Genomic DNA, 26,057 nt, shown 5'->3' with positions numbered 1-26,057 from the left:
TTGGTGACTAATATTTTTTATGTCATTTGTGCCAATTGTTATCTATTGTGGTCTATTTAATGCATCCTTACTGAATAAAAGTATTTTTTTAATCTTATTGACCCTAATTTTTTAAATGGTATTGTATGCAGAAATTAACATTAACCTTGTTTAATAAATGCTTTAAAATTTTTGTTCACCAATACATTTTTAAATTATAATGCATAGTAAATATATTTTTAAATGCCTTTATCCATTGATGGATGAACCAGTGAACTAGACATAAAGACTTGTTTAGTTGACCTTGTGTGCACACTACAGTACTTTGAGGTGGTGAAATTGTCTCTTTTTATGGTTGTCTCTTTGTATCTTTGCATCATAAACACATGCATTCACACATTCACTCACACCATATGTCTAGAGTAAAGCCCTCAGTATTGTAGATCAGATCTGTTGACTCTTTACTGTGGCACAAAGCCGTAGGCCATTGCTGAGCTAACAGCACTTTCTCTCCACCGATACATGAACAAGACCAATTAGCTCACCGAGTGCACTTGCTGATAAACTGCCTAACAATCATGAGTTTAGTGATGGATTTAATTAGTTTAGTTAGTCTATTAATTAGTTACCGGTTTGTAATGTGTGTTTAGAAGCTGTTGAATATTCAAATATGTGCAGCAAATGAACATAAAGTGTTTTGACTGCTATATTTTGGAAGTTATGGTCCATCCCACCAAACTAGATGATCCACCAAACAGGAGCATGATTACTGCTGCCCTCTGGTGGTGTGACTATGATGAGAGACACTTCATCAGTCTTAATATGGAAATTATGTTGGGATTTGGGAATATAGAGCAAAGATGTCTGTTTAGATCTTCAGAATGATCCAGTAAGTCAGTCCTGATGTCTGTAAATAATCGCTTTCTCACAATGCTAAGGGTCACTTTTCTTCTCTGGTTTGTATTGAAATACAAGGCTGGCGGTCTTGTTGCATTAGGGTCTTGAATGTTGAATGGCCGGTGCTGAATAAAACATGAATCGGTAAGAGGTTTCCTGGAGTGATGATACTTGAACTGTCTGGTCGGTTTGGTTTTGCTTTCTATTTAGTGGCTGCTAATCGATGTCGTTCTAGTGTAAAGTGTCAAAATAGATGTGTTTATTATTCACATTCACATCAACATTATGTTTCTGGACAGATTTTTTTTTTTTTTTTTTTTTTACATTGCAATGACTTTCTACTCTCCAGGATATGTACAAAACCACTAAGACTGTGGATTCAATCCAATACCAATGGCACCAAGTATTAAATTAATTATAATGAATAAATTTACAATTTGTAAATAAGTATACATTATGTTCATTTCATTAAGTATACTTAAGTAAAGTTCAAGTATATTTTAATCATACTTTATGTAGTAAGTATACTAATATCAATGTACTAGTAGTATACTTGGAAGTGTACTATTTCAGTACTACTTGGTACTAAATTGTCCCACTTTTTGTGTATAAAAGTATACATTTGAGTATATTTTAAGTGTAACAGTAGTAAACTTGTTTACTATGTTTTTCATTTGTACTGCAACTATACTACAAATGAACTTACAGATATGCTGATAGTTTACTAGTCATATACTTGTAGCACATTTTTTAGTTTATGAAAGTACACTTTGAAGTATACTCAGTAAATACTAGTTTAGTAGTTTTATACTGCATGTACCCAGGTGAAAAAAAGTACATTTCTCTAATGCACTTAAAGTGCTCTATTTTCGTGCACTAATTTTCTACTTAATATACTAAAAATTCTTCTTTAGTACTACTTAAGATCATCTAAGTGTACTCAACTGTGCTTTTTTCAGACACCGTGAAATATGAACTAAAATGTGCTTTTAATATACTATCTCTGTATTTAAAAAATATATTTAGATACCACTTATAATACATTTGAACCCATAGTGTACTACAAGTAGTAACTAAATACATTTTTTAAATACAGAGATAGTATATTAAAAGCACATTTTAATTCATATTTCTTGGTGTCTCAAAATAGCACAGTTGAGTACACTTAGATGTTCTTAAGATTATCTTAAGTAGTACTAAAGAAGAATTTTTAGTATATTAAGTAGAAAATTAGTGCATGAAAATAGAGCACTTTAAGTACATTAGAGAAATGTATTTTTATTCACCTGGGTATACTTGTTTATCATACTTATAGTTTACCATTTACTTTATGTATACTAGTTCCTATTTAGGTATTAATTGTTATACTTGAAACAAACCTTTAACTGTACTTTAAGTAGATTTGAAGTATGTACACTACCAGTGGACTACTATATGTTTATAAGACAGCATGTAAAACTATGTGAAAAAAGTATTTAATAGGCTACTCAATCAAAAGAGTAAACACAACTACAAGCCAAGTATACTTAGAATACTTAATTATGCTTTTAAGTATATCTCATTCAAAAGACTGAGCCAAAGTATAGGCAAAATATACTTAGGCTTTTCTGTCAGTATAAGTCAAGTGTACTTACCCAAGTGTAAGTATATTTTTAAGTATATTTCTGACATAAAAAGTAGAGGTGTATACTAATAGCACACTATTTTGTAAGGGGTGCTGTAATCGGTGACTCTGATGTGCTGTTGAATGACACAGATTGTGTTTTAATGTGTCGTTTTGCAGAGGTCAAACTCCAGAGACAGCTGAGCTGAAGTTCCTGCAGAAAGCACAAATGCTTGAAACATACGGCGTGGATCCTCATCCGTGCAAGGTTAGATGGCTCTTTTTTTAGCTTGCATACAAAAGTTACCAAGGACCCTTTCATAATGCCAGAATGTTTATGAAACACAGAAAGTCTCTAGAAGCCATAAGTCAGTCAGTGTGATTTCAACTTCATATAAAAAAAGTTTCCTTGCTTAATTCCCGGTGATGTACTTCACTACCCACAATCCTGAAGAAAGATTTTTTTTTTTTTTGACTCCTGTTGAGAAACAACTAATGTCAGTTTAATCTCAACAGTGAAATGCCAAAACTACCCATTTACAAAGTAAGCCTGACACTAAACGTATGAAGGCTCTGTTGTTTATGATCACTTGCTGTACTGTCCTATATTGAGTCTTCCTACTCAATGTCTGCTTGTAAAGAAACGAAGATGACGTGGTTCTCCTCTGTCGCTGTTCATCACAGGATGTATCTGGGAACCCGGCTTTCCTAGCCTTCACTCCGTTCGGTTTTGTCGTGCTTCAAGGGAACAAGAGAGTCCATTTCCTCAAATGGTGAGTGACTAATACTCGCCTCTTTTCCCTACTGAACTTCTATTGACGTCTTCGGGGCTGAGTAAACACAGACTTGCATACACACATGCATTGTGAAGCTGAAAATAATGAGTCATTCTCGCCTAGCGACAGGCTCTGGGTATACAAGTCACAGCTGGTTTTATTATATTGTATTATACGTTCCCAGCCAAAAGGGCCCGACCATCTGCCTCTTTCTTAGCCGTTAGAGCAGACAGGTGTCCAATTATCCTTCACCAGCTCTCCATCCAGAGGGCATGTTTAAAGTCATCTCGCCACAACAAGTCTGTGAGGTCTGGCCATAGGAAGAGAAAAGCATAAAATACTGAACCATTGTGTCCTTTGTCTCAGTGTCTCTGGGTGTTGTTTTATGTGGTTCAGTCTGTAGAGAATGTATACTTCACAATTAAAGCAAGAGTGAAAAAAAAGTGCAGACTTTATGTGTTCTGTGTGTTTATTTGTGAGGAAAAAGTGCAGGAACAGAATATTACAGTTTATAGTGTGTCTTGTTCATTTGAATTAATTAAGATGAGCTCAAATAATGTTACTTTCATTTGTGTAATTTCATGCTTTTGTGTTGAACTTTTTTTTTTTTTACTGTAACATTGTTGTCTGTGTAGTTTATATATTTATTTCATGACTTCACCTGTCCATTCAGCCTTGACGGTTAATAGTAAACGAACTTGCTGTCCGTGGAGGAGGCTCGAACCCGAAGCTTGGCATCGAGCTCCGAGTTAACCCCCCCCCTACGGAACTGCGCGTAGGAGGAGAGAGAGAATTAGAGGAGGAGGATGAGGGTTGCCGGAAAAATTTGTCAATGGGATGACGCGGTGTTTGCAGCTTATATAGTACGCACATAATGCTGATTGACAAGACTGAATGTTTAGACTCCTCCCGAACCTACGTTTGGAACTTCATATATTATATATATATTATATACTGTATATGTATTTGTGTGTGTGTGTATAATACACTACAATACAACATATATTTAAATTTTATAAAATGTATGTGATATATATACAATATAATTGATTATATACATTTATACACTGATAATTATGTATGTTTTACTGTAATGTCATTTTCTGAGGTTTATGTATGTGTGTAGATAGACAGACAGACAGACAGACAGACAGACAGATAGATAGATAGATAGATAGATAGATAGATAGATAGATTAGACAGACAGACAGACAGACAGACAGACAGACAGACAGACAGACAGATAGATAGATAGATAGATAGATAGATAGATAGATAGATAGATAGATAGATAGATAGATAGATAGATAGATAGATAGATAGATAGATAGATAGATAGATAGATGATAGATAGATAGATAGATAGATAGATAGATAGATAGATAGATAGATAGATAGATAGATTAGACAGACAGACAGACAGACAGACAGACAGACAGACAGACAGACAGACAGATAGATAGATAGATAGATAGATAGATAGATAGATAGATAGATAGATAGATAGATAGACGGACAGACAGACAGACAGACAGACAGACAGACAGACAGACAGACAGACAGATTAGACAGACAGACAGACAGACAGACAGACAGACAGACAGACAGACAGACAGATAGATAGATAGATAGATAGATAGATAGATAGATAGATAGATAGATAGATATAGATAGATAGATAGATAGATTAGACAGACAGACAGACAGACAGACAGATAGATAGATAGATAGATAGATAGATAGATAGATAGATAGTTAGATAGTTAGATAGATAGATAGTTAGATAGACAGACAGACACATAGATAGATAGATAGACAGACAGACAGACAGACAGACAGATAGATAGATAGATAGATAGATAGATGGACAGACAGACAGACAGACAGACAGACAGACAGACAGACAGACAGACAGACAGACAGACAGACAGATAGATTAGACAGACAGACAGACAGACAGACAGACAGACAGACAGATAGATAGATAGATAGATAGATAGATAGATAGATAGATTAGACAGACAGACAGACAGACAGACAGATAGATAGAAAGATAGATAGATAGATAGTTAGATAGTTAGATAGATAGTTAGATAGACAGACAGACACATAGATAGATAGATAGACAGACAGACAGACAGATAGACAGATAGATAGATAGATAGATAGACAGACAGACAGACAGACAGACAGACAGACAGACAGATAGATAGATAGATAGATAGATAGATAGATAGATAGATAGACAGACAGACAGACAGACAGATAGATAGATAGATAGATAGATAGATAGATTAGACAGACAGACAGACAGACAGACAGACAGACAGACAGACAGACAGACAGACAGACAGACAGATAGATAGATAGATAGATAGATAGATAGATAGATAGATAGATAGTTAGATAGTTAGATAGATAAATTAGATAGACAGACAGACACATAGATAGACAGACAGACAGACAGACAGATAGATAGACAGACAGACAGACAGACAGACAGACAGACAGACAGACAGACAGACAGACAGACAGACAGATAGATAGATAGATAGATAGATAGATAGATAGATAGATAGATAGATAGATAGATAGATTAGACAGACAGACAGACAGACAGACAGACAGACAGACAGACAGACAGATAGATAGATAGATAGATAGATAGATAGATAGATAGATAGATAGATAGATAGATAGATAGATAGATAGATAGATTAGATAGATTAGATAGACAGACAGACACATAGATAGATAGACAGACAGACAGACAGATAGATAGATAGATAGATAGATAGATAGATAGATAGATAGACAGACAGACAGATAGATAGATAGATAGATAGATAGATAGATAGATAGATAGATAGACAGACAGACAGACAGACAGACAGACAGACAGACAGATAGATAGATAGATAGATAGATAGATAGATAGATAGATAGATAGATAGAAACTAGTTGTCAAATTAACTTTTATGAGTATTTAGCACTTTCTTTTTCTTTCAAGTTCATAGAATTTATATATTTTAAGTAAACTGAACTGTTTCATTGTTTTGAGTTTTATGAACTCATTTCCTTTAATTTAGATTAACTTTAACAGAAGTTTAACTGAAAATGGGCTGGGATTCCCAGCAAGCTTTGCCCATGGCACTCGAAACGAGAGAGTAAATGCTAAAATGAAGTGTTTTCTGTGCAAGATAAATGGTAAGGGAGATTTAGTAGTGATTAATGTTTTGTTATGCTAATTTAGAAGAGTTTCTGTGAATATGGATTTTTGGAGAGTTACCATCATGGTGACAAGTAGTTCCTACGGCTTGGTTAGAGAGCAGTATGTTAAATGGTTGATATTGCTGCACTTATTCAGCAAGTGTTATACCATAATATTGCTAACATGTTGACAAATTAGCAAGTTAGCATTTTCTGTATTATATAGTTATAGTTGGCTAAGCTTCCATTAATAAAAACGTTTATATTGAGATTACATGATAATTTTAAGTTAAATATATATAAATATATATATATATATATATATATATATATATATATCTATATATATATATATGTATTAGTTTACTCAAATATTTCAAATTAAGAACAAATAAAATGTTTGATCACAAAATAAGTTTTGCTTACTTAACCTATTGCCTCAATTTCTTTGAGTTTTGCCAACTTATTCAGGTTTACAGTGAGATAGATACATGGCCAATACACACAAACACAAACGTATGCATGAAATTAATAGTTACATAATATACTAATTTATAACTACATATAATATTTACATTTTATAAAATGTATATATTGTGTATATTGTAATACCTCTATGTGTTCTTCCACCTGAACAGGAATGAGGTGACCAAACTGAAGTTTGAGGGAAAGACATTCCATATATATGCAAATCAGAAGGAGGTGAGAACATTAATTATGCTAACATTGGTGAAGTCGAAGATAATTACAATACCAAATTGTCTTATGATAATGACACAATGCGTGAAACTTTAATAATTCCCTTCGACGGCAGTGCTGTGTCAGTGCACTTTTAATGACTTATTGTTATGCACAGGACAAAAAGATCATCTTGACATACTTTGCACCAACTCCAGAGGCCTGCAAGCACCTTTGGAAGTGCGGTGTTGAAAATCAAGCTTTCTACAAGTGAGTTTCTGCACTCCTCCTTTCATCGAGACACATACATTTGTTGGGTTAGACAGGTGAGATGCTTCTGAAAGGGCAACTGCACAATAAACGAGTTCCAGAAATATTTTGTCACTTTTTGGCTCTTCCAAATTGCTTTCCTTTTCCCAGAGCATATTTGAGACTGGTAAATAAGCTGACTAATAACTAATAATGCAAGACACTTCTGCAAGCGTCGTCTCGACAGTTGCTTCAAGATACCATCACTGTTTTTTACCTCACGGGTCAACTAATGGAGCAGCCACGTGCTGAGAATGACCTTTACTGTGCGAGCAATGAGAGATGCGTTCTGCTAGCTCCTCCAGAGGGATGTCCGTGCCCATTTCAGTCACAGTCGATTGTACGTGTCCTTGCCCACGCCATGGGAAGTGTTTAAAGCGACCTGCAGCTCAAGGCAGACCGCAGTGTCACGGATGAGCAGGCCAGGTTTCTAAAAGGAGAGCCCAAAACTGCTGTTTTGTCTTTGTGTTTTATGATGAACGATTTTGGCTAACTGAGGTGACATCTTTGGAACAAGAGTCTGATTCAGCACTCATTATGAAATGTGGGAAAGCTCAATTTAGGAGAAGGGAATGGTGTAATCACTGATTTGGCAAGGTGCCTTATCAAAACTGAATCTACGTTGTATTCCAAGTCTGAATTCATTCCACTGGGGGAAAGAGAAATGTGTAGCTGTAGTTCAGGTCCCCTAGAGAAGTGGAATTTGTGGCAAGTGAAGGCAGATGATAATTGAAAAGTGGGTTTTATGATTCACATAAAGGCCCTCTTTGGGGAAGGAGATTCCACACCTGCTGATGAAAAGCCTGAATCAAATGTTCAGCAGAGACTGTCTGAGTCAGAATACTTTCAGTTTCAGTCACTGAGGGTTAGATGCAAGATATGTGCTAGTCATTGGAGTTGGTAGTTTGACATAATTTATGACTGTTTTAAATTATATACTTATAAGTATTTACTTATTGTATTATTATTTAATTTATTATTTGTATTATTTAAAAAAAAAAAAACATTTCATTTCTCAAATACAACTGAATGCAATTGAAAAGTAATAAATCCCATTTAAATTTTAATTTTTGATTGGAAGTTGATGAATGAAGTAAAATTATCCATAACAAATGATAAATGTAAACAGTGTTGGGTAAGTTGCTCTAATAAAATAGTAATTAATTACTAGCTACCTATTACATCTTCAACAGTGCAATTAGATTACTAATTACTCTTTCTAAAATGTATTGGATTACTAAATCCCATATCAACCTCATCCAGTTGAACAATACTTTTAATTCTTTCAAATAAACAATATACAATTGCATAAATTAGTCTTTAACTTTGTAAAGGGAGAAGGTTACATTAAAAATATAAATTTTAGCATTAAATGTTAATGTTAAATCCACTGTTGCTTTATAGACTATATAGTATTTAATGCAATTACATCAGAGGTAACTATAAAGAAATGACAGAAAGAAATAAGATTAATCCCTTACTTTACTTTTTCATGGGAAAATAAAATTACAGTAATTAGATTACTTAGTAATTAATTACTGTATTTAGATTATATATTTATTAATTACACCCAACACTGAATGTAAAGCTTTTTTTATTTTATTTTATCTGATGCCAGTCAGATTTATGTAACTTATTAGATAAAAAGAAGACTTTAAATTAAAATTAATATTGGAAAGAAATTCTGAATTTTTATTGGATGAGTCATATTTGAAGTCATACTGTTGCTAATACATACTTGTGTGCTCAGATTAATTTAATTTTATTTAATTTTATTATTTTAATGTGGCAAGTTTCATAATTTCATTCATAAATAATTAATGTAGCAAATAATAATCTAACATAGTATAACAGGTATCGAAAAATATGTTTTCACAAATGTATATGTTTATGTATGTATAATACATATTTTGACATATGTCTCATATATGAAATAATTGTGCTCACATGGAGTAAAAACATAAATGCACATATATGCACAGTCATTTATGAAACATTATCTATATATATATATATATATATATATATATCTATATATATATATATAATATATATATATGTGTGTGTGTGTGTGTGTGTGTGTGTGTGTGTGTGTGTGGGTGGGGGTGTGTGTGTGTGTACAAAATACAAGACAATACATATTTTTGACAAATGTCTCATATATGAAATATCCATATATATAATATATGCTCATATAGAGTGAAAAAATATATTTGTACATATAGTACATTTCTGTATGGGCTTCATCCACAACTGTAAATATAGATTTATAAGATGTAGGTAAAAAGTGCATTTAAGAAAGGATCTTAGAATGTTTGAAAATATCTGAATACATCAATGTCATATTTTTGTGAAAAGAGATAAAAGAGAAATTCTCTTTAATTCAGAACATGCAGCTTAGAAATAGAGTTGTGCTAGCCTTTCTGTTTTGCAAAATGTGTTTTGTTGTGCATGTTCAGAGTCGAATCATTTCTCTCTGCCCCTCCTCAGGTTGGAGAAGTCGAGCCAGGTTCGTACGGTGTCCAGCAGTAACCTGTTCTTCAAGGGGAGTCGTTTCCGCTACAGGTAAGTGTGGACAGACAGACACAGCACGGGCCACTGCCGGTGAACCGCCACAGCCTCAGGGGTCCCTGCTCCAAAAACAGCCTGCTGTCCTCGTCACGGTCACGTAGAGGTGACCGCTTTGGAGCCGATGCACCACAACCTGCTGCGGATGGAGCTGTTCACACAGGCCACCTTTAAACACAAGTGTTTACTTATTAACAGCGATTGTAACAGATGAATGGAGCCATCGGGGCAATTAAACAAACAGCACGATCAATTATTATAGTGGGCTCTCAGGCTCAAACACTTAATTAGGAAATTGATAACAGTTATTTGCTCACGCCTATGTAAGGAGACAGGCAGGATTTTAAGGCAAGGACTCCGCTGGGAGTTTTTGGTTAAAGGGAAGTAGTTCAAGCAGAGATTGAGTTAAGAGAGGGGACTCAATAAGGTTAATCTAATTCCTGAGCTTCATGGACTCTAGTAGCAGTGGTCACCATCCCTCACAGTCACAGGGATCACAGTTCCCACCAAAATGCCAGCTGTTTGAATGTGACTGGAAACCGTTGCTATTTTATCCTCAGTGGTTGAGCTGTTTTCTTTTGGTTGATTTTAATAGATGAAGCTGAAACAGTCTCAAAAAAGTCTCAGCCAGGGTGTGAAATTAACACCCACCAACAACTGTATATGCAGGTGCTTTTTGCACAGTGGCAGGTAGTTTTGCTCATCTGCCAGCTACTGTGGTGAGTGTCCTGTAACATATTTTCAGTCAGGGAATATTAGCATGTTTGTGCATCTTATATTGACGATATTTGCTATTGAAGATATTATATTATATTATATTATATTATATTATATTATATTATATTATATTATATTATATTATATTATATTATATTATATTATATTATATTATATTATATTATATTATATTTAGTGCTGTCAATTAGCATGTTAACGCATGTGATTCGTTTTGTCCAGTTTAACGCATTAAATTTTTAATGCAATTAACGCAGCATCTGTTTTTTTCTGTCATTCTTTGGCTAGTGTTACATTATATGATCACGCTCTTATTCATGCAAATGCTTTTAAAGCATTCAAGTGTGACAAGACAAAAGAGAACGCAGTGTCTGTGAAATCAAAGGCCAAAAGGTTCAAAAACACATTAATTTTAACACGTCAACAACACGTAATTTTCACACATTAAAGGTGCCCTAGATTAAAAAATTGAATTTACCTCGGCATAGTTGAATAACAAGAGTTCAGTACATGGAAATGACATACAGTGAGTCTCAAACTCCATTGTTTCCTCCTTCTTATATAAATCTCATTTGTTTAAAAGACATCTGACGAACAGGCGAATCTCAACATAACACCGACTGTTACGTAACAGTCGGGTTCATTAATATGTACGCCCCCAATATTTGCATATGCCAGCCCATGTTCAAGGCATTACACAAGGGAAGGCAGTATTAACGTCTGGATCTGTGCACAGCTGAATCATCAGACTAGGTAAGCAAGCAAGAACAACAGCGAAAAATGGCAGATGGAGCAATAATAACTGACATGATATCATGATATTTTTAGTGATATTTGTAAATTGTCTTTCTAAATGTTTCGTTAGCATGTTGCTAATGTACTATTAAATGTGTTTAAAGTTACCATCGTTTCTTACTGTATTCACGGAGACAAGAGCCGTCGCTATTTTTATTTTTAAACACTTGCAGTCTGTATAATGCATAAACACAACTTCATTCTTTATAAATCTCTCCAACAGTGTAGCATTAGCCGTTAGCCACAGAGCACAGCCTCAAACTCATTCAGAATCAATGTGAACATCAAAATAAACACTGTACTTACACGATTAGACATGCTGCATGACGAACACTTTGTAAAGATCCATTTTGAGGGTTATATTAGCTGTTTGAACTTTTTTTATGTTGTTTAAGGCAAGCGCGAGCTCTTGGGGCGTGGAGCACGAGAATTAAAGGGCCACACACCCTGAATCGGCTCATTTTTAATTATGCCCCAAAATAGGCAGTTAAAAAAATGAATTTAAAAAAATCTATGGGGTATTTTGAGCTGAAACTTCACAGACACATTCAGGGGACACCTTAGACTTATATTACATCTTTTAAAAAAAAGTTCTAGGGCACCTTTAAATACGCGTTTGCACGTGAAAAATCAGCTTGCTAAATATGTGTTAATTTTACATGTTGTTAATGTGTTAAAATTCATGTGTTTTTGGACCTTTTGGCCTTCCATACTGTGAATGTTGTGTCTGTATGACACACACGATGCACAGAAAGATGCATGCCAGTATCATGTGCACAGACAGAAAACCAGAATTTAGTTCTCTTTCGCACTTGAACAAACAATAACAGAGAATTATGCCAAAATGCCAGTTTTGTTGAATTTTCTCATAAGAACAGTCTTAAATGAAATAAAAACATCTTAAATGAATTTAAAGAGTTGTGAGAAAATGAGAAACACATCAGATCTGCATCATGTTCGGTAGCGGCAGCTCTTAAAGTGACAGCAGCCTAATAAACCAGTTGCTGTGATGTCTGTCATTAATGTTAATCAAAGAACAAAGGTAACAGAGAAAATTATAGCTTTAATAAGGATCAGTCTATATTTAATTTATATTTTTATGCAGTGAAGACTGTAATGTGTTTGATAACTTTATTCAATTTCTGTCTTTATGTTGTTTTTGCATTAATTTGGAGAGTAACAGTGAAATTATTACAATATAAAAATATTAACAACACCAATGATTTTATTCGCGATTAATCACAATTAATGACAGAAAAATGTGTGATTGATTTTTTTAATCGATCGACTGCACTAATTATATTATATTATATTTAATAACTTTAATATACTTAATTTTTAGTTTTCGGTTACAATGTGAATACAAAGAGAACAATATTTTAGATATTTGGGGTGATTATAATTAAATTTTTGGTAACAATGTGAATATATATATGGGTATTTAAGTTGATCACGAAAAATTATGAACAAATATATTTTTCTCTAGCAGGGGTAAAACTGGACACATTTTTGTAAATCGTTTTTGTTTCATTTCAGTGGAAGAGTAGCCAAAGAGGTAATGGAGCAGAGTGCAAAAATTAAACGGGAACCTCCAGAAATACATAGGTATGCATGAGTGCCCATGTGTGGCAGTGTTAACGGTGCACTCTAAAAAAATGCCGGGTTGTTTCATCCCATGTTTGGGTCAAATATGGACAAACCCAACCATTGAGTTTAAAAAATTAATCTAAAAATTTAAACCAACGGTTAGGATTGTGCATATTTGACCCAAACATGGGTTGGAACAACCTAGCATTTTTTAGAGTGTATAATTGCTTACACTGGGTCATGTTTTTTTTGATGGCGTCACATGTGTGCATGCATGACCAGTAAGACTGACTGATATCTGTAGTTGTAGGACATACTGTAATATGATAAATGGAGGTGTTGATACAGTACTGTATGTGTATGTGGTCACAGGGCTGGCCTGGTGCCCAGCAGAAGCTGTCCATCCATCACACATGGGCCACGGCTGAGCAGTGTCCCGCGCACACGTCGGAGAGCCGTACACATATCCATCATGGAAGGTGAGAGTCCAGTTCAGCCCATTAAACGGAGTTCAGCTCTACACTGAAACCACAGGCAGACCGCTAAATGTCAAATCACTGAATGGTTTGTAATAACATTAAAAAGCTGTAGGAAATAGCCAACCTATAGTTTAGGAACATATAATTATAAAAGGCCATACCAGGCCATTCATGACATGAAGACCATTTAAAGGAATTGTCAAGGAAATTTTAAGATAACATTTGTAATGGAAGTGAATTAATGGAAAATGTTTTTGCAGCTTATATTTTAGAAATTTGGGCTGCAACATATTTTTTTAGTGTGCGTGTGTAATTTAAATATATTCATTGCAATATTTATTTTAGTTTGATTTTTTATTAATTTTTTTTAAATTATATTTATAATTTCACTTTATTTACAATTTATTTATTTTTATATAAAAAGTTTAATTATATTTTTAACCTTATGCAGTGTATATGTATTTATTTAAATGTATAATATATTTATTAAAATTTTATTTTTATTGTTTTATTTTTTATTTAGTATTTATCTTTATTTTTATATTATTAAAAAAAATTAATATATATTTTTAATTTTTTTATAAATACATTCTTTTTATGAATTTCCATTTTTTAATATATAATTTTTTTAAATAAAATATTTTAATTAATTATACATTTGTACCATATGTCTATGTATGTTTATAAATTGTACAATTTAAAAAAAAATGCAAAAATCACAAAAATACTATTGCAAATTTACAAATATACTCATTATTTTTACATTTTTATTTATCTTTGTTTTTTTTTTTATAATTTATGTATTTTCATACAATTTTTTTAATGAAATTTTAATTATGTATTTTTATGTAATTATACATTTTTATATATGCCTGTGCATTTATATATATATATATATATATATATATATATATATGCACAGGCATACTCACAAAAGTTGAAAAGTTGACCGCGTGCAGTAATATGAGGCAGGACCCGGCGTCACTTAGAGGAGTGGAGATGCAGGTGCTCCTGTCAGTCACAGCACTCTATTTCTGTGCCAGCTGTGTACAGTCAGTACTAACACTTCCCTGTGGCACCAGCTGTACCATCTTGTCCCACCCATCAAAGGCTTACCGGTGTCCCCTGCCCACCCCTTCATTCTGGGTCTCATCTAATGAGCCTGAGTGTTAGACTAGCATCACAACAGAGCACTGCCCACTCTTAACATGAGCACATAGACGAAGTGCAGTTAAGTCCCCGGTCACTGTATCCTCTCTGCAACACTGAAAAGACCATCTTAAGATGTTGTGAAGAGCTCTTGTCTGTAGTGCGAACGGCTCAGAGAGCTGGGGAGGATAAAGTCAACTGTCCTACATGTGCTGACTGTGAATCTTCAAGGAGTATTAATACCCTCATCTGAAAATAGACAGGGCCTTTCTCACCATTTAAGTCACTGGCTGAGGAAGGGAGGAGGTGAGAGGTCTGGGTGGGGTAGGATTTGCCACCGCTGTCTTGGGTGCCTTCTTTGCCGTTTACCAGCACAGCCAAGCCTTTACCCAGCAGCCCACGGTGGAAAGAGGGCACCGGTAACAGGGTTTGCACTTGTTCACACGCTCTCTGAAGAAGTACGCCATCTGCAGACGTTTGCTTTTCGGAGATAAACATGGTGAAGTGCCTAATCCGCATCACCACGCGGGTGAACGTCCACCTGCGCATGATCAACCACTGCTATCGGGATGTAAAGGTTCGGGTGCTGAGTTTGGGGCCTCGAATGCTGGGAAAGGCCCTTGGTGTGCTGCCCCTTTACCCAGCCCTGACGGGGCAGCAGGACCAGCTGCGGGCATCACCTTTGCCCATGACTTCACCATCTTATGCAGTGCCCACATCAGCTTTAGGTAAAGTCTAATGTGTTTTTGTTTGTGTACCAGATGCTTGATTGGTTGTTTTTATTCGATTTTTCTGAAGGTCTTTTCAGTAAGGTATATTTTATTTTTGCTTTGTTATGATGAAATTGGATTAGGAAGGTTAGAATAGAAAAAGGCAGGTAATGGACTTTCTGCTGGTGTTGCTGCAGTGGTGTTTGTTTTCAGCATATAAAGCTCTTTGAGGTGTGAAGTGCTTTAATTCTGTAGAACATACATAACCATTCAAAAGTTTGGAGTCAGTACGATTTTTTTAAAGAAAAGAATGCTTTTAATTGATCAATTGATCAAAAAAATGTATCACGGTTTCCACAAAAATATTAAGCAGCGCAACTGTTTTCAACAATGGTAATAATAAATGTTTCTTGAGCATCAAATCAGCATATTAGAATGATTTCTGAACAGTCAAGTAACTGAAAATGACCTAAAATGACACTGACCACTGAAAATTCAGCCATGCCATCACAGGAATAAATGACATTTAAATATAATAAAATGGAAAACAGTCATTTTAAACTGTAATAATATTTCGCGGTTTTACTTTTTGATCAAATAAATGCAACCTTGGTGAGATTTTAAAAACATTAAAGAATCATATCACCCCCAAACTTTTGAATGATAGTGTACATTTTAAATAAACAGTTTAAAGTATTAATTTATTTCAGAATTAAAATTTCCTGATAATTTACTCACCCCCATGTCATCTAAGATGTTTATGTCTTTCTTCAGGTTTTTGAGGAAAACATTCCACGATTTTTCTCCATATAGTGGACTTAAACAGTTACCAACGGGTTGAAGATCCAAAATGCAGTTTCAATGCAAAGGTCTCTACATGATCCCAGCCGAGGAATAAGGGTCTTATCTAGCGAAACGATCTGGCATCATCTAAAAAAATAAAAAATAAAACAATTATATACTTTTTAACCACAAATGCTCGTCTTGCACTAGCTCTGCGATGCGCCACACATTACATAATCACGTTGGAAAGGTCACGCATGACGTAGGCGGAAGTACCGAGCAAATGTTTACAAAGCGAATGACAATGGATGTCAACAAAACAATGATGTCAGACAATTTTGAAGTTGGAAGAGGAAATTTGCCCTACCATGCTACTTCCGCCTACATCACGTGTGAACTTTCCAAAGTGATTACATAACGCGTGGCACATCGCAGAGTTATTGCAAGATGAGCATTTGTGGTTAAATTTTTATTTTTAGAAAATGACTGATCGTTTCGCTAGATAAGACTCTTATTCCTCAGCTGGGATCGTGTAGAGCCCTTTGAAGCTGCACTGAATCTGGACCTTCAATCCGTTGGTAACTGTTGAAGTCCACCATATGGAGAAAAATCCTGGAATGTTTCCCTCAAAAATCGTAATTTCTTTTCGACTGAAGAAAGAAGGACAAACATCTTAGATGACATGGGGGTATAATATAATATCATAACTATTCATTGTTTAACTATCCAGGATAATGATTTCTTCAAAGAGTAATTGGAGTCCATCAATGAGATGTGTGGATTGAAGATACTCTACCTTACTAAAAACATTTGATCATTGACAGAAGCTGATCTCTCCTCAAGGAAACGCTCTTCAGTTCTTCATATGTCCTGATTATAATAAACAGAGCATGTTAGAAGTTTGACAGCTGCAGAAGCATTTCTGGGTGTTCATTAATCCACAGTCTACAGATAGAAGGCTATTACTGTTACTAATCTTTTAAGCCAAGGAGTAGTAAAAAAAGAACTGCAGGAGTTGCAGAAGTGTACATCATAATGTTTGGAGGTCTGCACACTGAAACTAAAATCTCATTCCAGCTGTGAAGTGTGGTGAAAGGCGGTTGATAATATCAGGGTAGCCGTCCATCACCTGAAACTGGGTGATACAAGAAGACACTCACTCAATACAGAAGTAATTTAGCAACGGAACTGCTTACACAGAAGAAATTGTGCTCTCAGTCCAGACATCAGTTCTGTTGATAAAGTGTGCTGTGTGACATGAGCTGAAGAGAGTGATTCACTTTAAGAATACACTAGATATATGAATTGAAGAGTTAAAAAAGTTAAAAGAGAAATAATCCAGGATCTCTCCAAACTAGTGCTAATAGAAGCTATTACTGCAAAAGAAGATTTAAAGGTGCTACAGAGGATGTTTTCGATGACTGAGAAACCAAAGACTGTTACTGAGTTTTTGAAATGAGCCTAAGAACAACCCCCTCCTTCACAGCTCATTTCAAAGGAACGTCTCCCAAAACTCGTGCACGAGTATTGGAACACAAGTGTTTACCACCGGCATTCACTGTGTTGTGTTAGTGGATTCATTTTGTCGGACTCACCACAAGTGACTCATAATCTACACTTATTATTCCTGTCTCCAATGAAAACATTGCAGACAGGAATGCGGCGCCTGTGGAGTGTGGAAAGTTACTGGAGCGCGCAGCCGTCTCTCACAAGGAACGTCATGGCAGTGATTGACAAACCAGAGGGCCAATCGTTTGTGTGATGATCACACAAACGATTGGCTGATGTTTTTAAGGCCCTACCTCGGTCACAGATGATGTATATTAATATTATTCCTTTCAGTGCACCTAATAAATAGTCTTTTATCAGTTAGTAAAGACAGTTTCAAGTAATATTGCAAAAATGTATAAAACAAAACATCCTCTATAGCACCTTTAAGAGTCAGTTAGTTATTGCAAGGTTCATATTTTTGTTCAACATGTTGAACATACCCAGACAGCACCATAGTGTGGCCCAGATCCGGGCTGGATCTGGGCTGACACTCTGTTGCTGTCAGGGTATTGGCAAAAACAAAGTCGATTGTGTTTGTCTTTGGTTGGAGAGGCTTGCATATTTTAATGAATTATTAATGCAGAAGTACAGGTAAATACTTGCAACTGTATGCTTACAATTCAAGTAAAATCTAAGCTGTTATATTTCAGGCATCTTTAAACTCAGAAAAAATGCACTAAAGCAGATGTGCTTTCATGCGTGACCATTTTTCTCTTTGGCAGGGTGTTTAATATTGTGAACGAGAGGCCTTTGGTTGAGCAGTAAAATTGTCAAGAGATGAAATCCTAATCCTTTCACATCAGAATAGAGATATAACATATCTGCAGTGACAGAATCTATGCTCAGCAAAAGCTTGTATGTTTCTCTTCTTTGGGTTCCTTGAGGAAAAGGGTATGTGAGAGCCGAAGCACGAGGATTTATGGGAGATTTGCAGCATCCTCACTTTGTGGTCTCTGAGGTCTCTCGCTGTGACGAATCCTCTTAACATCATAGTGTTAAAGTTATGTTTAAGAACAGAAATATATATCCACTCTCAGTTGACTTCTGTATGTCACGTAACTGAATGTGCTGCTATCGCGAAACCCGTTTAAAGCCTTTCTAAGTTAGTAGCAATTCAAGATTGTGTGCTATATTTGCATATGCATGTTGTGTTACGAGGTCTAGTCCTTTTACCATGTGTTGCTAATTGTTACAGCACCTCAGTAAGTTGGCTGTTTGCCTGTCAATACTGTACGTGTCCCAGTGCTTTGCTGAGGCCTGTAGGGGCTTGAAGTACACTGTCTATCAGTGCAAACAAGCTGGGAAACGTCTTTTCACATTAGCGCTCTGGTCTGTGATTCAGTATCTAGGTCTGTCACCTGCATGAGACCCTTCTAATGTTCCCTCTTAAGCTGAATGAACACCGTGTCATCCCTCCCTCCTCTTGCGATTTTACAAATGAACTCTTTGAGGTCTTGGGTAAAAGCCAGGCGAGAATAAGATGCTAAGACTTTTAACACAATTGACAGGACAATTTGACATGTAACCATAGAAAACATGAACCCTTGTGGGTAATGGCTAATGTTTTGCATAAAAAGAAAAAACAAATAGGAAATGTGTGCTTATTTTTCATATTGTCATGTACTGTTTTGTGATTGTTTTATATTTGACTACTTGTTTGTCACACAGATACTATGTAGCAGTGGCAGGTTGTAGGTTGTGCATTTTAAGTCTGGACTTTCAATGTTGGCAAAGGAATTGCACCCTCTTAGGACATCTTCACACTGGAACCTGGCACATTTTTTTCCTTAGTTCCATTCGTTTAAAGGATTAGTTCACTTTCAAATGAAAATTTCCCAAGCTTTACTCACCCTCAAGCCATCCTAAGGTGTATTTGACTTTCTTCTTTTTGGTGAACACAATTGGAGTTATATTAATAAATATCCTGATGCGTCTGAGCTTTATAATGGCAATAAGCATGACCAAATGAGTATGAGCTGAAGTGACTCCATCCATCATAAACATATTCCACATGGCTCCGGGGGGTTAATAAAGTCCTTCTGAAGCGAAGCGATGCATTTTTGTATAAAAAAAAAAAAAAATCCATATTTAACAAGTTATGAAGTAAAATATCTAGCTTTCGCCAAACCAACTTCTGTATTCAACTTACAAGGAAAGTGTCAAACTTTAGCAGTTAAAAAAGCTTACGCTACATCCTACACCTTCCCTATTCAACTTATGGAACCAACGCAACGCCAGTTCCATCTTTTTCGTAATTTGAATACTAGGCTTGAGGGTGAGTAAAGCTTGGGGTAATTTTCATTTGAAAGTGAACTAATCCTTTAAGGCATATATGAACTCATCAATCCTGATTTGATCCGCAATCCACTTTGCCGTTTGAAAACGAACTCTGAAGCGGTTTGGTTATGGTAAGAAAGCAATCTGACCCAATCTGATTTTTACGGAAGAGGATTAGGGCCAAGCAGAAATAAAAAAAAATAAAACCATCTTGAGATTAAAGTTGTTAAATTTCGAGAAAAAAGTCGAAATAAAATGTTGAGATTAAACTCGTAAAATTACGAGAAAAAACTCGTTAAATTTCAAGAAAAAAGTCGAGATAAAATGTTGAGAATAAACTCGTTAAATTGCGATAAAAAACTCGTTAAATTGAGAAAAAAGTCGGGATAAAATGTTGAGAATAAAGTCATTAAATTACGAGAAATAAGTCGTTAAATTATGAGAACAAATTTGTTAAATTATGAGAAAAATGTCGTTAAATTTTGAGAAAAAAGTCGAGATAAAATTTAACAAGTTTATTCTCAACATTTTATCTTGACTTTTTTTCTCGAAATTTAACGACATTTTTCTCATAACTGAACAAATTTGTCCTCGAAATTTAACGATTTTTTTCTTGTAATTTAACGAGTTTATTCTCAACATTTTATCTCGACTTTTTTCTCGAAATTTAACAAGTTTTTTTCTAATAATTTAATTAGAATTTATTCTAAACATTTTACTTTTTTATTTTTTTTTATTCAGTATATATATAGGTCTAATTCTAGTTGGTAAGTAATCATTTTGAACTATCTGCAAATAATATTTGAACATAAAATTAGTTTTATGTAAATGTAAAATGTATCTGGTCTCATCACACTCAGGTAGGAATCACGTAAACGCATATTTTCAATTAAAAATGGCCATATTTGAGAAAAAAAAGTCGCATAGTTTGCATCACTGAATTGTCGATCATTAAACATTTCTATCGCAAAACAGTTGACATGTATTAAATGTTTCGCTATTTAAATCTTACACTCTCTTTCAACTTTAAACTGGTGATTCGTGCTGGAATTCACGCTCTACTACTTTGATTTGATTGGCCATCTCAATCATTTTGACATTTACAAGCGCCGTTACTGCTGAGGCAGACCAGACTACAAATGTAACTTTTAAACCTTTTTATCATCCTAACAACATATAGAGCGCTGTGTAATAGAGTGCAAGAATTTCAAGAATTTGGTGGGGACTTGTCCCCCTCAATGCCTATGTTGGTTACGGCCCTGATTCATACTACCCACATTCATACTATATAGAGCGTACTATTTTAATGGTTGCGAAGTGAATTCAAATTCAAATGTAGTACCTACTCAGACAGTACGTAATTTCGGATGCAGCGTTGCACCATCTACATCAGATGCAACAGTAGTTGCGTTGCACTGTGCCACAACTTGCTGCAACGGCGTCCGTTGCAAATCCATTTGTTCTTCGTGCCAGAAGTAGCATGAGTGCTTGACGTATGTCAGAATTAGATCTGGGCATCAGTTTACAGTAGGGAATTTGTCATGTTGTGCATCACTGATTATAATGGGCTCTATCTGCTTTTGTCGCATCTTGCCACTCAGATCTGGTGTAGACTGTGTCAGAAATCACTTTTTATAAATTGTGAATCATTAAGTTGCCCTTTTGTCTCTCTCTTATCTTTCCCCTTCCTTCCATCCAGGTCTGGAATCCTTGCGGGACAGCGCCCACTCCACTCCCGTGCGTTCGGTGTCCCACGGCGACTCCTTCATGCCACGTTCGCGCAGCCATTTGACGGACTCCGGCGACGGGACGGCGGTCATCTCCGATGAGACCTACAGTCCCTCCGACAGCGTTCTGCCAACGCCGGTGGCCGAGCACAGCCTGGAGCTGGCAGTCTCGCGCCAGATCAACGGCGCCCCCTGCAGCATCGAGGAGGAGAAAGAGTCGGAGGCGGGCACGCCCTCCGTGGGCGACGTGGCCGAGTTAGGAGCGGACAGTAGGGCGGCAGGCCCCTTGCAGAGCGCAGGTGGGGAGGCCGCGCTCAGCGAGACGGAACAGGTGAATAAGTTTGTTTTAAGTGTACTCCGTCTGCTCCTTGTGACCATTGGACTCCTCTTTGTCTTGCTCCTCCTCCTCATCATCCTCACTGAGTCCGACCTTGACATTGCATTTTTACGTGATATCCGCCAGACCCCCGAGTTTGAGCAGTTCCATTACGAATACTTTTGTCCCCTCAGACGGTGGTTTGCCTGCAAGCTCCGCTGGGTGGGCGGGCTGCTCATTAACAAGTGAAAATGAGGCACTAAAGCTCGTAAAGCCTCCCTTGTTGGGGTCGAGAAGACGCTAAACACGTGGAGAGAGAGAGAGAGAGAGAGTGACGGAGGGCACCGACCTGTCCCATGAACCCAGCTTCTTTCATGACACTCCTGCTGATACACGGTGGACCACCAGGCCCACAGCTCCTCTTCTCTTCCACTTTTAGTTCTTTCTCCCCCACCCATTTTTACACTTTTAATTTTTTCTTCTTTTTTTACAAAGACATTTTTTGGGTTTTTCGTTTCCTTTTTTTGGATTTCAGGTCATTTCAGGTATTTTATTTTTACAAAAAAATGCAAAAAAAAAAAATACATAAAACTTAATTCAAAGACTTTAGAAGATTATATTGTTCCTTAAATAGGGAATATAAAATATTTTGTTGCAACAAGAAAATGTTGCCTTCGTTTATATTTATTTTACAATAAAAATGATTAAAGTCTCATTAAAGAATGTGGTGCGTTAAGTCTAGAGAGACGGCAAGTTGGTTCAGTATAGTGGGTTCGGAAAGCACGAGAACGTGGAAAACCAATGCTTTTCTGAGTTTATGCATAATTCATATCCATCCGTCATTTAACTCTTAGTAATTTTCTGAAGGCTGCTATAATTGACCACAGCGACGATCAGATCAGCAGAGGGTTATACGTAAGGTAAGAATGTGCAAGTTATTTTGGAAGCGAGACCCGAGGAAAGACTGGAAATGATGTTATTTGAATAAAATTGATGGGTACATTTGAGTTCTGTATATGGTGGCTTGAGATTTAGGGTGTCAAATACGTTTTAGGAATATAATTGTGTTTAGGCCGTAGCAAGCTGTGAAGTAGAAATCATTTTAAAAAGGTTCTTTCTAATGGATACAGAAAAATTAATTGGTATAAATTGTGTTCTGTTATGTGACCCAATAGTGTCAATATATGTTAAAGAAGTTCTCATGATTGATTTAAAAGCAACTAGCACCCAGTCTAGCTACAGTAGTATGTGCAATACTGTAAGGGTTTGATTTATAAGAAATAAGTTTTTCACAAATATGTGCATTTGCTTTATTTTATTATTATTTTTTTTATTTTCCATCCTGATTCTTTCTCAATAGAAAGAAATCCCATTGTATAAAGTAATTTTTTTTTTAATTCCATATCAGCCTTGCTCCTAAGTTTGTATTTTGTGAATATCATGCTATGATTATTCTTAATTACAATAACAATGCTGTACTTTTTGTACAAAAAGTAGTTAGTTTCCTAATATATCGACAGTTTTTCCATGTATATTTTAACAGAAACTGAAATGTTATTTTGTTATTGAAAATTAAATTATACCTTTTTTAGCTCTGTGTTTCAGATGAGGTCTAGAATCTATGGCGTTTCTGTCAAGGGAGACACAAGAAAGATTTTTATCCAGATCCACAATCCATTTCCAACTTAACCATTAATGAGAAAACCATCCCTGCGCTTTGTATATTGGAAAAGGCCCAGCATTTGAACAATATGGATTGCTTTATACACAGTTTAGCCAAAAGACTGTGTGTGTATGTTTGTGTGTGTATGTGTGTATGCTCATATTTTAACAATCGATGTTTTTGGCAATATGTACTAGAAGGCCAGGTTTAGTCTTTAGTACACTTTGTCCTGATTAGTCTATAGTATTTATTTAAAGACAAACAATTCTTCCAGTGGCATGCCAGTTGGACAGGGGTTTTATTTTACCAAACACGATCTAGCTCTGCCAGTTTGAGAAAGCGGAAGATAGAGGAAGTGAATGGAAAACACAGACAAAGCAGACTTATTTTTGTGTAAAGCGAAAAAGAGACAAGTAACAGCCAGTGGGGGATTAGATTAGATCTTACATTGGTATTCACACTACGATAAATTACAATAATTACAGCTTTTGAATATAGCATTAGTTTGTGGCAGCTCACAAGCTTGGCTTTACCAGTGCTGTTATTTTTAACGAACATGCTTCGATCCACTAATCACAATGCTGTTGTGAGGCCAGAATCACTATGGTGCTAGTGAACAAATGGTTACGATGGCTGAGATGTGTTTTAGGAAGTGGCTGACTGTAATATTGTGTTTGATTAGCCGAATTGTGCAGTCGGGTCACATGCCTTTATAACCATTTCACAGAACTGCTGTCTTCCACCGACTACATGAGCTTTCAGCTACAACACGCAAACATGAGGTGCAAAACTGTAGCAGAAATTGTTGAAATCGCCAACACAAGGAAAAGAGAGCGAGCCATTGGAGTTATGCATGTCTCTTTCCTTTAGAAGCGTTCATGCATGCATTTATAACATCACTGATGTGCCAAGCGTTGTGGTGGCTTAAGTCCATTTATATTTTTGTAGAACCTGAATAAACAGTACAATATTACAATGGTTTTTACCATTTTACTGATTCATATCGATAAATTGATTTTGATCAGAGAAAAAAAACATGCTTGGAAGGCTAGTAAAGGTTTTGAAAAAGAAGATAATTGATGGGATTTTACTCATTGACAGCATTATGTAGCCTCAGTGGTCAGTCCTGCATGGCAGCGCCATTCAATAAGCAATAACCTGAATTGTAGAATAATTTGAATGAATCTTTTTGGTGGTTTTTGTTGTGTAGCAAGTCAAGACTACCAGATGTTTTCTTAAGAGTTCAGAATGAATCCATTTCATTTGAGTTAGACGCAAAATTGCGATTTTAACTAAAAAGCTCATTTTATATGACATTTATTGCCAAAATTTGCTACATTTTATACTCATCGTGAGCACTCGTCATCTTGTTTGGATCCTGAACAGTCAGTGTGCCGTTGTTCTGAAGTTTTACGCTTCTTTTTGTCCTTGGAATCCTATTGCACAAGTTTTGACTAGAGCAGACTCCTTCCTAGACTCGCAGATGAAGGGCAATTGCTGCACAAGGAGGAGTCCTTGTGAACTTTTACTTAATACTTTTGTCTCTAGACAGTTTTCCTGTACTGTATGGAATGGCCAGGTTTGACTGTGATGAATGCAAGGGTCCGGTAAAGGACAATTGTCAGCTAAATCGGTTCATCATTTCTTTAATCTAACTGGGTTGTCACAAGGTCCCTCTGTGAACTTTGTATAGAAGTATTTTTATGCTTCTTTGTATGCATAGTAGAGTTGAACACTTATCAAATGAAGGAGTATTACTGAACACCGCAGATAAAGCACTTCACTGGCTTAAACTACACCTTGACAGCATGTACAAAATGTTACAGCTTCAAGCGATCCCCATCAGCCTATTAAAGATGGTGATTTTAATATTCAAGGTCTGTTATTGTTGGCTACAGCTGTTAGATTCTGGTTTGCAGTAGTGAAATTGTACTGAATGGCTGCTGTTCTTTAAGAGTTGGAGCTTTAGAGGTTTGGAGCTCATTCCAAGTAAGGTCAGAATGTCCTCCATGTAATTTAATGAACTGCTCGCATTAGACAGCAGTTGTGTGATCTCTCAGATCGACTAGGTTTAGTTCTGAAATCATTCTACCAGGGACTTTCAATTTCATTATCATTAGAATGAATGCTCCTTACATGCTTGCATACAAATTCCCAAATTATTTGGTAAAATCTGACTTCACCTGAACCGTAGCTTTAAGATCTACTGTGGCGCTGAGATCCAGTAAAGATCAGTGGTGACAACATGCTTCATTTACTGTACTG

The 26,057-nt window shown here is 35.8% G+C and overlaps 1 protein-coding gene across 1 annotated transcript in view; it reads left to right on the top strand.

Annotated features, from left to right (window-relative positions):
• LOC137022868 (novel FERM domain containing protein) overlaps nucleotides 1-22,425 on the top strand; it is a 161,488-nt gene extending 139,063 nt beyond the window's left edge. The window contains exons 7-14 of the mRNA XM_067389345.1: nucleotides 2,660-2,747; nucleotides 3,164-3,252; nucleotides 7,104-7,167; nucleotides 7,322-7,413; nucleotides 9,943-10,017; nucleotides 13,087-13,155; nucleotides 13,510-13,616; nucleotides 21,786-22,425. Coding sequence (XP_067245446.1) covers nucleotides 2,660-2,747; nucleotides 3,164-3,252; nucleotides 7,104-7,167; nucleotides 7,322-7,413; nucleotides 9,943-10,017; nucleotides 13,087-13,155; nucleotides 13,510-13,616; nucleotides 21,786-22,378 — 1,177 coding nt within the window. The 3' untranslated portion in view covers nucleotides 22,379-22,425. The remainder of the gene's footprint in view (nucleotides 1-2,659; nucleotides 2,748-3,163; nucleotides 3,253-7,103; nucleotides 7,168-7,321; nucleotides 7,414-9,942; nucleotides 10,018-13,086; nucleotides 13,156-13,509; nucleotides 13,617-21,785) is intronic.
• Nucleotides 22,426-26,057: the final 3,632 nt, after the last annotated feature.

This window comes from Chanodichthys erythropterus, chromosome 7 (genome assembly GCF_024489055.1).
Source record: "Chanodichthys erythropterus isolate Z2021 chromosome 7, ASM2448905v1, whole genome shotgun sequence".
Lineage (NCBI taxonomy): Eukaryota > Metazoa > Chordata > Actinopteri > Cypriniformes > Xenocyprididae > Chanodichthys > Chanodichthys erythropterus.
Note: the sequence above shows the minus strand (reverse complement) of the source record. Positions and strands in the feature narration are given on the sequence as shown.